Here is a 12,361-nt window from a genome sequence, read left to right on the forward strand (position 1 = left end):
AGATTAAGTTGGAATTAATTAATTGAAATAGGAATATTTTAGGTATAAAATGTTATTAAAGTTTTAGTCTTCGTCCCCAAAAATTTCAGTCTCCTGTGTCCCTACTTTTTAGGGATACTGAAATATTGAAATTTTGGAGACAGAGACTGAAATTTTAGTATCCGTCTCTGGGCCAACAAACATGATACTGAGTCCCAGTCTCCCATTCTCCGTCCCAATACAAACGCTACCTTAATAATCAATCTACCATGAAACTCATGAGGAAATAACACAGGAAACCAATCACAAATACTAGAAGCATTTCTTTGAAGTTCATGACACATTAGAAAACCAAAATTAATCTAATGCCTACAATTTCTAGGATACATGAGAAATCCTAAATCAACCTAATGCCTACTAACCTCCGAAATTTAATTTGATCTTCACCGCCACCATCATCAGCTCAGAGAATCAGAGGGAAGAGAGAAATCCAACTTGCAAAGCTAAACCCATCTTCTAGTGAATCCCACAAATCACTCCCAGAAATCTGCCCACCAGTACCTTCTCTCTGAACCCTAACCAAATAGCATCAGAGAGCTACAGCAGAGGGAGGCGGCAAAGAGCAGGTGAGACACAGAATGAAGAGATAGGAGAATATATAGGTGGCCACTTAATGCTATACAATAATCAATTTGTCATCTAGTCAAAATATGAAGATGGTTTTTGTAGACATCACACAGCAGTTGCAATCAACTGAAAATAAGACGAATTTATTATCATATTGCCATCTGTTGTATCTTATTCATTGTATTTCTTGACATCAGACCTAAATCCACTACATGATCCCAGAATATCTGTAACACTTTGCTTTCACTATTATCATCAGCACCCCTAATACATCTATAGAGTTTGATTGTTATCATCAACCTCTTCCTAGCCATCTCAACTAACACATTTGATGCAGCATTTGTATTCCCTGCTTTCCAGTAAGCATAGGCGATACTAGTGTAAATAACGCTATCAGCTGATATACCTTTTCCTTCCATATGATTCAATAACTTCTCAGCACATGCAATCTTTTCTAGTTTGCATAACCTTCTAATCAGTGCCCTATATACTGAAACATCAAGGCAAAGGCCTCTGCTTAAAAACTCATCTGGCAGTGCTAGAACTGCATCCATGTTGTTCTTCTTGCAAAGTCCATCCACAATCCATGAGTACGTAGAGTAATTTGGTGAAATTCCAGCATCAAGCATGCCAAAAAGATGCTCCTTTGCACTTTCCAGTTCATTTACCCTGCAGAACCCGTGTATCAGTGCCTTGTATGTAAATGGATCAGGCTTCAGCCCAGCTTCCAACATCTTATTCTTGAACTTCAGAGCAGATTTCAAATCTCCTATCTTGCAGTAAGCATTAATCAACGTGTTACATGTGATATTATCAGCTTGGAGTTTCCTTTCGCTCATCTCAGTCAACAATTTGTTTGCGTCCCTTATCCTGCCATCCTGACATAGCTTGCGCAGAATCGAGTTATAAGTGACAACTCCAGGGTCCAACCCCTCAGCCTGCATCAACTTGTGCAACTTCAAAGCTTGCCCGAGCTCATTCACCTTAGAATACCCATCAATCAATGTAGTATAAGTCACTTGATTCGGAGTCACATTGTTCTTCATCTCACTAAACATCCTCATAGCTTCCCTCATCCTACCTTCTTTACAAAAACCATGGATAAGAGAATTGTAACTAACAATGTCAAGACCTATCCCTTCTCTTTCCATTCTATCAAGTACTGTTAAAGCCTCATAGTGCATACCCTTCTTGCAATACAATGAAATCAAAGTATTGTAAGTGAAGATATCAGGAACTACACCCTTTTCCTCCATCTCGTTCAACAACTTCTCTGCACGCTCTATGTCACGTGACCTTGAACAAGCATGAATCAAGCAATTGTAGATATAAACATTACTGAAAAGCCCTACTTGAACCATTCCCTTGTGAACCTTCCACACCAAGTTAACAACCCCATCTTTAACCAAAGAATTCAACAGCACAGTGCAGGCATGCAAGTGTGGCTTAAGCCCAGAAACCCTCATATACTCAAAAACCTGAACAGCATCCTGCAGGGCTGGTTTCGACCTTGCATAAATTATCACAAGCCAGCTCAGCACTTGTGAATTTACCTCCGTGTCCTCATGGGACCTGATGAGAGACATCAAAACCGAAGGCGAGGAGAGGAAATCCCTCTGGGAAATTTTCTCGAGCAAGTGTTGTGCATCTCTGAAGTGCTTGTGCTTGGCAAGAATGTGAACCATGGCCCACGAGCAGTGCAAGGAGTGGGTATAGTTTGGGATTGACTGGACCCACTTGAAGAAAGGGAAGGAATGTGTGGGCCCATAACCATGGAGTGAGAGCTGCAGGAGGACGTTATGAACGGGCGTAGGAGTGAGAGCTGAACAAGAAGTGCCATTCTTCAACTTCAAGAGAGTGCACCAGTGACCCTTCACAACTACCGCGCACATGCTGCGAATTAAGAATTGGCTGTGACTCCCAGCGGAAACCATATCCCTCATTGATTTGATTTCCATCCATCATCACACTATAAGAAAAGGCAATATTTGTATCAAAAAAAGTTGTTACAATAATTGTTAATTTCGTTACTAAATAATTTTGAACAAAAGTAAAATTGTTACAGAATTGTTGCGGTAAATCCCATTTCAAAAAATTTTTGCAACAAAAACCGAAATTTTGCAAAACAAAGTAATATTTTGTAACAATTTTTTTATACAAAAGTTAAAATTTGTTACAAAATTGGTAACAATTTTTGACATGTAGAACTTTTTTGTAACAATTTAAACTTTCGTGTCATAATATTCTATTACAAAATATTACTTGTTTTTGTAACTTTTTTATTCTTTTTGTTACAAAAACAGAAAATTCATTTTGCAACAACACTTTTTTAAATAATTAATATATCAAATTATTTCCTTAACAAGCTAAGTCAATATTTATATAATAATATAAATAATTAAAAAATCTCTTACATGTAATTGGGATTTTACAACAAAATAGAATTACAGTTCTACAGATTCAACTAAATATAAGTTTTTTCCTAACATAAACTAGTGTCATAAGGTTATAAATCCATGACTCTTCTAGCATGATATAGTCAATATAAGGTCTAGCATATGTCAACAATTTTGCACCCCTACAAATGTGAAGAATGAAAACAAAAATAATTAGAAACAACATATATAAAGTTTAGCTTCCTTAATAGAATTTCCACAACAAAAGTGTTTAGTCAATATAAAGTTCAGCTTCCATAAGAAACCAACTATATGATGTTTAGTCTTTCTTAATTCACCACCTTAACTCTTAAACATCTTTTATGTTTAATTAGAAGTTTTGAACCCTAGAAGTTAAAATTAACTAATCCATTTAAAAATCTATTCTGAAACTTTAGAACCACTCAAGAATACATATCAAGTATTGACAACATAAAGTCGAGCTAATTAATCACAGTTCAACCACAACTTAGTGTTCAATTTCATTAAATTTGCACAACTATCAATCATCAAACAACCACAAGAAAACATAAACGATCTACCAAAATTCTCATAACAAATATACTCAAATTCTCTAATTCCAATCACTTTAGTCTAACACCATTGATGTTCTCTTTCTAGCTCCACACTTAGTCTAACAAATTTTAGTGGTGTTGAAGTCTCATCTGAAAGACAGAACACCATTGCTAGCTAAGGTAAAAATTGCAGTCTTTTATATGCCATCAAGACCAGAACATCATTGCTTGACCATTTGAAAAACTAGTGCCATACAAAAGATATTCTAAAATCTCTTCAAAAAACTATGTTTGTGATCAGCTCTTAGCAAATGAATATCATTAGCAATTATTTATTTTTCTTAATTTAAAAGCCACTCATTTGAATTGCACATATGATAAACATAATGGACCGAGTTCCTTAGGTAAGCAATAATTATTTCATGAAGCCATTGCAAGAGCAAAAATTTAAAATGTCATAGGCAAGCATAAAAAGAATGCAAACACGGTCAACTATGATCTCAAAGAAAACATACCCAGTTAAAGAAACAGAACCAAAAACACTTATCAAAGTAAGAGTTCAGAGCAAAGAGTATTAAGATTGAAAGGTCAAATGAATTTGATTCAGCAGTGTTAGTTGCGTATAAAGTATAAACCCCGCCCTGTTTTAAAAAATAAAAAATAAAACAAAATAGGAATAAAAAAACCAGGAGCTCATCAATGGCAGAATAAGGGTACTCACATTGTTACATATTACGAAACAAAAACTTCAAATAATTAACAATCAAACTAAACCTAACTGCCTAAATAGCCAAAAGTGTCAAATGATGTCAAAAATACTAGTAAAATTACAGCCAAATCAGTGTAAAAAAAAACCCATCAAACTAACCCTAAGTAGCCAAATCTCAGTCTCAAATATCCAAATAAATTTAAAGAAAATAAACCACCTAAATCTAAAATCACAGTATTGTTATCAAGGAAAGAAAAATAGAACTGCAGGTAAAGTATCAAAGAATCAAACAAAGCCTGAATAAACCTAAGCAGTCAAACGGAGGTAACGAAAACGGCCTACCTTCAGGCTGCAGATGGCCAGCGATTCAGCGACGACGGTAATGGGGTCGTCGGTCGTCGCCCTCCCCGTCCCCTATTTCTCCTTCGATTCTTCTCCTTCCTTCGTTGCTCTGTTTCTCTCTCTGCGATTTTCTCTCTCTCCTCCCAGACTAGTCGGCGGTCCAGCAATGGTGGAGACCCTTTGTCGGCAACCACTTCCCCTTCTCTCCTCCCTCTTCTTCCTTCCCTCAGTATCTTTTCTTTGTTTCCCGTCTTCTTTCTTTTCTTTCTTCGTGTGTTTGAGACTAATTGAGATAAGTCTTAAAATAGTCTTTGAAGTTTGCACACAAGCCTTTAAAGTAATCTCTGAAATTAATAATTCTTTAAATTCACTGCTGAAATTACACTTTGAGATTCATAGTAGTTAGTCTTTGAAAAATTTTTCATTCGTGGAAATCTTGAGAAGTAAAAAAAAGAAAAGAAAGGAACGTTAGAAACCACGTAATTTTACGTTTATTTAAAAAAATAAATAAATAAATAAAACACACTAAACCTCACCCCTTTCCCGAACCTTTCATTTTCCTTCCCCAACCCTTCTCTTTCCCCTTCTCCAATCTGTCGTTTCCCTTTCCCTTCTCTCCCTCACAAGCAAGCTTTTCTCAATTCTCTCTGTTCCCGGCCTCTATTTTGGTACCGCACCAATCGTCCCTCCCCAACCTAGTCTTTCACGTTCCCAATCTGCTTCTTCGCACCATCACGAGATCGAGGTACTCTCTGACTTCGCTGTTCAGATTTCACACTTTTTCACTGTTTTCAAGCACTCCGTCAACTGCCTCCAACCCTTCGTCGTCGCTGTCCTCGCTCTCAAGTCCGCCGCACTCGCCGGCAACTCCAAAGCCCACCAACAGCTCCACAATGAGGCAGGCGCTCCAGGCCATAAATAGAATGTCTCTCACGGCCAACTCCAGGCGCTCTCTATTGTCCCGGCTGATAGCCCCTCCCTATTTGTCGCCGTCTGCTCTCTGTTCTCCTCTCTGTCTCCCTCTGCATCCTTCTTCTCTTCTCTGCGGAAAAGGTGAGTTTTTTTTAATTTTTTAGTTATTGAATTATTATTGTTTAATATTTTGGATGATTATTGCTGCTGATGATTGTGTTTTAATGTAGCTGCCATGGTTGATTTTTTGTGTTCTTAATTTTGTAATTGTTACTGTTTTTTGTGATTGTTGCTATTTAGGTTGATTGATGCTGGTTATTTAGGTTAATTGATCTTTTTTAATTGTTCTTTTTTGTGACTTTTTGTAATTGTTAGTTTTTTTCAATTCTGTGATTTTTGTTGGTTCTGAAAATGTTGTTGTTGTTTCTATGAAATTGAAGAAGAAGAAGAACATCAGTGAAGAAGAGAATTGGTGAAGATAAGGATTAGTTTTTTTTATAAATATAAAACGACATCGTATTGGGGATCAGGTTTTATTTTTTTTAAATAAATACAAAATGACGTCGTTTCAGTCCAGCTCAGATTTTCGGTAGCAAGGATGGACGGAAATTATTTCAAGGACTACTATGAGTCCCGGAGTGCAATTTCAGGGACAAATTTGAGGAATTATTAACTTCAGAGATTACTTTGAAGCTCGAGTGCAACTTAAGGGACTACTTTGAGGCTTATCTCGAGTAAAGTGAGGTGTGCGCGACACAGAAAAATTAGGGTTAGGGTCAGTAGAAAGGTAAACGGCAATTTAAGAATTTCAATCAAATTAAGGGTTTGTTTAAGTGAAATTAAAAAAAAGAGTGAGTTATTCTTTTAAGATTTTTAAAAAGTTAAAAATGATTTTATGTTTAGATATCTCATCTAAACAAATTTTTTATCTTTTAATTATGTTTACAACAGCAGCATATTAGTATTACTCTCCCAATAGCTAAAAGCCTAAAACACAAAACACATAACAGCACATCAGAACTTAGCTAATTGTCATCGATAATTAGATAATCATCTACATATTTAACAAAAACACAAAGTAGCAACAGCACAGCAGAGACAGAACCCAGAAATCGAATAATCATTCAGCAAAAATCAAAAACAGCACAACAGCACACCAAAGCCGGAGCAAATCAATGATTTTAACAACGGTCAACATAAGTTATATATAGAAATATCAATTAGAAGGTTTGGTTATTTATGTATATAGCAATATGTCATATATATTTTTTGTAGGATAAATTAGGATAACAAATCAAGCTGTTATATTCGGAAAAGATTTGCTGTGATTTGTTGATTAGTATATATATATATATATATATATATATATATATGAAAGTTTGTATCAAAGAACACAGGGCAATTACCATTATTTATTATGGCATCAGAGCCTAACTTGAGAAACACATAAAATAGAGGACGACTTGAGAAACCATGGCGGCAGAGTCAGAGAATATCATCGGAGACAAACCACACTCTTCAGGAGGAGACGAGAAGAAGACACACTCGCTGAACGACCTCAACGCGAGTGATAACCCAGGAAACATAATCACGCAGGTGCAATTGCGTGGGAAAAATTATGACGAATGGCGAGGGCTGTGAAGATTTCTCTTCGAGCTCTGAGAAAGTGGGGATTCATTGACGGGACTCACACATAACCAGGAAAGGATGCACCTGAACTTGAAGATTGGTGGACGGTCCAATCCATGATTATTTTGTGGATTTTGAATACAATCGAGCCAAGCTTGCGGACCACTGTGACGTATGCAAAGAATGCGAAGACGCTGTGGGAGGACATCAAAGAACGCTTCTCTGTTACGAATGGACCTCGAATACAGCAGTTGAAACCAGATTTGACAAGGTGTAAGCAAGAAGGTGCGTCCATGGCTGCGTACTATGGAAAGTTGAAAATACTTTGGGATGAACTTGCAAACTGTGACCAGATTCCTAAATGCACCTGTGGTGGGTGCAAGTGTTCAATTGGCTCTCAACTTGAGAAGCGAAGGGAAGAAGAAAAGGTTCACCAACTTCTCATGGGCCTTAATGATGTCAGCTATGCCACTATGAGGTCGAGTATCCTTGCAACCGATCCCTTACCTTCGCTTAATCGTGTGTACATGATGTTAATTCAAGAGGAAAGTGTGAAGACAATCACCAAGTCGGCGGATGAAAGGGGACTGATTGTGGGACTTGTGGCGCATGTCGGCAACAAGGCTAGAAGGGGAGGTGAACATGGAGAAAAGGCCGTGACTTGTTCCAAGTGCGGCAAAAATGGGCATGATGTGAAAGAGTGTTTTCAAATAGTGGGTTACCCAGAATGGTGGGGTGACCGGCCAAGGCACGAAGGAAGAGGCATTGGCAGAGAGGATTAGGAAGACAAAGGATGTGCAACCGAGGGGCTCAAACACGTGCTAATGTGGCGTGTACTGGAGGAAGTGGAAGTCGTGTGAATAACCTAGAAGAAAAGAATCTTGACATGACAGGTTTAACTAGTGAGCAATGGAAGGTATTGGTTTATATGATCAGCAAACAAAAATCAGCTGAATATGAGAAAATGACTGATAAGAAAATTTGGGATTTGTGGATCATCGATGGTGGTGCTTCTAACCACATGACAGGTACCTTGAAAAATTTGTGTGAAAAAATGACCATTCCAGGATGCCCAGTGGGGCTGCCTGACGGTGAGCAGGTGCTTGCTTGCAAACAAGGAACTGTGGTTCTTGACGGAGGACTTCAGTTGAAAAATGTCCTTTATGTACCAAAATTAAAATGCAATTTGCTTTCTGTTTCACAATTGACTGATGAAGAAAACTGTGTTGTACAATTCACTAACAAGCTGTGTATTATGCAGGACCGCACTTCGAGGAAGATGATTGGAGCAGGTGAACGAAAGGATGGGGCTCTATTGGTATCGTGGTGTGCACAAGGCTCAAGCAAGTCATGTCAAAGCTGAAAATAAATTGACTCTGTGGCATAAGAGTTGGGACATTCATCATTTAAAATTGTGCAAATGATCCCCAATGTGAGTGACAAATGTACTAGCGAATAGGTGAATAAAATTTGTGAAATTTGTGAAAAATCCAAACAAACAAGAGATAAGTTTCCATTAAGTGATAGTCATGCTTCGAGTATTTCTTATTTGATTCATTGTGACTTGTGGGGCCTTATAAAACTCCGGCGTCATGTGGAGCCTCATATTTCTTAACCATTGTGGATGATTGCTCACGGGCTATTTGGATATATTTGTTAAAAGAAAAGACGGAAATGTCTGTTACGTTGAAAAATTTCTTTGTTTTGGTTGAAAAACAGTACAATAAATGCGTCAAAATGGTGCGATCCGATAATGGAACAGAGTTCATGTGTTTAAAGCAGTACTTTATGCAACATGGAGTGGCTCATCAAACTTCGTGTGTCGGAACTCTACAACAAAATGGAAGAGTAAAGCGCAAGCATAGGCATATTCTAAATGTTGCCCGGTCCTTGCGATTCCAAGGTAATCTCCCTATTGAGTTTTAGGGAGAATGCGTTTTAACTGTCGGGCACCTAATCAATCTCACACCGTCCTTAGTGTTGAAAGGAAAATCCCCATATGAAATTATTCATGGAAGAGTTCCCAATTATGAACACTGGCGAGTTTTTAGTTCTTTGTGTTATGCTCGTAACCAAAGTAGGAAAAATGACAAATTTGACAGTCGAAGTAGGAAATGTGTGTTTGTCGGGTATCTATTTGGGCAAAAAGGATGGAAGCTGTTTGATTTGGAAAAGAAAGTTTTTCTTGTCTCTCGTGATGTCCATTTCATTGAAGGTGTGTTTTCCTTTCATGAAGCCCAAAAAGCAAACTCACGAGTTGACCAAATTGGGCCCCCAATGCTGGAGCATGTTTTTGAAGAGGACACTCCAATTAGGTCAATTTCCACTTCCCCCACAGCTGAACCCAATCTTCCGAATCAAAATGAGACTCTAGAACATTCACCCACTGCTCCTGACATCCAAGACAGTGGGGACATGAGCTCCGAGACGACCCAGATGAGGACATCGTCATCCCCTCTAAAATCAGTGCCGAGGAAACGGTGCCGATCTCCGATTTGCCACCAGCCACAACTGAAGCCCCCCTTGGCCGTGGACATTGTGTAAAAATGACCTCTGGTGCACGAAAATTACAATCACACTTTGTAATTCCGCACAACTAACCAGCAAGTGCACTGGGTCTTCCAAGTAATACCTTACGTGAGTAAGGGTCGATCCCACGGAGATTGTCGGCTTGAAGCAAGCTATGGTTATCTTATTATTCTTAGTCAGGATATTAATAGGGTTCTTAGTTTTAATTGTGAAAAGTGAAAGAGCATGAAAGGAATAATTATTATGCAGTAATGGAGAATGCGTTGGAGTTTTGGAGATGCTCTGTCCTTTGAATATCTGCTTTCCTACTATCTTCTTCACGCACGCAGGTCTCCTTCCATGGCAAGCTGTATGTTGGTGGATCACCGTTGTCAATGGCTACCAGCCGTCCTCTCAGTGAAAAGGGTCCATGTACATGGCTAATCATCTGTTGGTTCTCACTAATGTTCGAATAGGATCCAGTGATCCTTTTGCGTCTGTCACTACGCCCAACGTTCGTGAGTTTGAAGCTCGTTACAGACATCCCCTCCCAGATCCTACTCGGAATACCACAGACAAGGTTTAGACTTTCCGGATCTCAGAAATGCTGCCCATTGGTTCTAGCTTATACCACGAAGACCTCTGGACTCATAGATTGAACGCTCTGTTGTTAGGAGAGGCAATCAAACTCGTGAGCCAGAAACCCAAGAGATAAACATTCAATCTAAGGTAGAACGGAAGTAGTTGTCAGGCACGCGTTCATAGGTTGAGAATGGTGATGATTGTCATGGATCATCACATTCATCATGTTGAAGTGTGAATGAATATCTTAGAATAGAAACGGGCGAGATTGAAGAGAAAACAGAAATACTTGCATTAATTCATCGAGACGCTGCAGAGCGCCTCACCCAACCATGGGGTTTAGAGACTCATGCCGTCAAAGGTACAAGTTTGGATGTAAAAAAATGTCATGAGGTACAAAATAAATCTCTAAAAGTAGTTTTTATACTCAACTAGTAATCTAGGTTTACAGAAAATGAGTAAACTAAGATAGGTAGTGCAGATATCCACTCCTGGGACCCACTTGGTGTGTGCTGGGGCTGAGCATTGAAGCTTTCACGTGCATAGGCTATTCTTGGAGTCAAACGCCAGTTTGTAACCTATTTTTGGCGTTTAACTCTGGTTTGTAACTTGTTTCTGGCGTTTGACGCCAGAATATGGCAGAAAGCTGGCGTTAAACGCCAGTTTACATCATCTAAACTTGGGCAAAGTATGGATTATTATATATTTCTGGAAAGCCCTAGATGTCTACTATCCAACGCAGTTGAGAGCGCGCCATTTGAATTTCTGTAGCTCCAAAAATTCCACTTCGAGTGCAGGGAGGTCAGAATCCGACAGCATCAGCAGTCCTCTATCAGCCTCTGAATAAGATTTTTGCTCAGGTCCCTCAATTTCAGCTAGAAAATACCTAAAATCACAGAAAAACCCACAAACTCATAGTAAAGTCCAGAAATGTGATTTTTTCATAAAAACTAATAAAAATATACTAAAAAGTAGCTCGATCCTACTAAAAACTATATTAAAACACCCCTAAAAAACGTATAAAATATCCGCTCATCACAACACCAAATTTAAACTATTGCTTGTCCCCAAGTAACTAGATAAATAAAATAGGATAATACGAGGATCAAGAGGAAATCTCAGAGTTTTACATGAAGCTCAATTCTAATTAGATGAATGGGGCTAGTAGCTTTTTTCTTCTGAACGGTTTTAACATCTCACTTCATCCCTTGAAGTTTAGAATGATTGGCATCCATAGGAACTCAGAATTCAGATAGTGTTGTTGATTTTCCTAGTTTAGTATGTTGATTCTTGAACACAGCTACTTTATGAGTCTTGGCCGTGGCCCTTAGCACTTTGTCTTCCAGTATTACCACCGGATACAAAAATGCCACAGACACATAACTCGATGAACCTTTTCAGATTGAGACTCAACTTTGCTAAATTCCCCAATTATATGTGTCCAGAGTTCTTAAGCACACTCTTTTGGATCACGACTTTAACCACTCAGTCTCAAGCTTTTCACTTGGACCTGCATGCCACAAGCACATGGTTTGGGACAGTTGGGTTCAGCCGCTTAGGCCAGGATTTATTCTTTTAGGCCCTCCTATCCATTGATGCTCAAAGCCTTGGATCCTTTTTACCCTTGCCTTTTGGTTTTAAGGGCTATTGGCTTTTTCTTTTTCTTTTTATCTTTTTTTTTTCACTGTTTTTTCTTGTTTCAAGAATCAATTTTATGATTTTTCAGATTATCAATAACATTTCTCTTTTTCATCATTCTTTCAAGAGCCAACAGTTTTAGCATTCATAAACAACAAGATCAAAAATATGCACTGTTTAAGCATTCATTCAGAAGATAGAAAGTGTTGCCACCACATATAAATAATTTGAATTTTTCTTATTAAGAACTCAAAAAATTGCCTCCTTATTCTAAAAATATATGCTATTTTATTCATATTTAATGATGATGAGAAAAATAAATTATAGCTTACTTGGAGATGATAAAAATAAAAATAAAAAACTAATTACTACTACTCATATGACTCCTAAGATAGATTTCTAATAGTAGAAATTATCACAGAATTAAGATTAGGACTCAACAACCTTTATTTTGGTAGATGGACGCTCCTTCAATTTGTGGGTTG

The 12,361-nt window shown here is 38.1% G+C and overlaps 2 protein-coding genes across 2 annotated transcripts; one reads left to right on the forward strand and one right to left on the reverse strand.

Moving 5' to 3' along the window:
• Window positions 1–722: 722 nt before the first annotated feature.
• On the reverse strand, window positions 723–5,077 carry LOC112748579 (uncharacterized). Its single transcript, XM_025796810.3, has 2 exons — window positions 4,608–5,077; window positions 723–2,575 (listed from the first exon to the last, which is right to left on the reverse strand). Exon 2 carries the CDS (start codon window positions 2,562–2,564, stop codon window positions 756–758), a length of 1,809 nt encoding a protein of 602 aa, XP_025652595.1. The 5' UTR covers window positions 2,565–2,575; window positions 4,608–5,077; the 3' UTR covers window positions 723–755.
• A 1,915-nt stretch (window positions 5,078–6,992) lies between these two features.
• Window positions 6,993–7,930, forward strand: LOC140177163 (uncharacterized). The gene is made up of 2 exons (XM_072209995.1): window positions 6,993–7,125; window positions 7,221–7,930. Exons 1-2 carry the CDS (start codon window positions 6,993–6,995, stop codon window positions 7,928–7,930), a joined length of 843 nt encoding a protein of 280 aa, XP_072066096.1.
• The last annotated feature ends 4,431 nt before the right edge of the window (window positions 7,931–12,361 follow it).

Source organism: Arachis hypogaea, chromosome 2 (genome assembly GCF_003086295.3).
Source record: "Arachis hypogaea cultivar Tifrunner chromosome 2, arahy.Tifrunner.gnm2.J5K5, whole genome shotgun sequence".
NCBI lineage: Eukaryota > Viridiplantae > Streptophyta > Magnoliopsida > Fabales > Fabaceae > Arachis > Arachis hypogaea.

Excerpts from the sequence above, each read along its gene's own strand:
- LOC112748579 (XM_025796810.3), bottom strand. The coding sequence starts at position 2,564 with ATGGAAATCAAATCAATGAGGGATATGGTTTCCGCTGGGAGTCACAGC.
- LOC140177163 (XM_072209995.1), top strand. The coding sequence starts at position 6,993 with ATGGCGGCAGAGTCAGAGAATATCATCGGAGACAAACCACACTCTTCA. Across the intron at positions 7,126-7,220 it reads AATCACGCAGGTGCAATTGC|GAAAGGATGCACCTGAACTT; the intron begins GTGGGAAAAATT and ends ACACATAACCAG.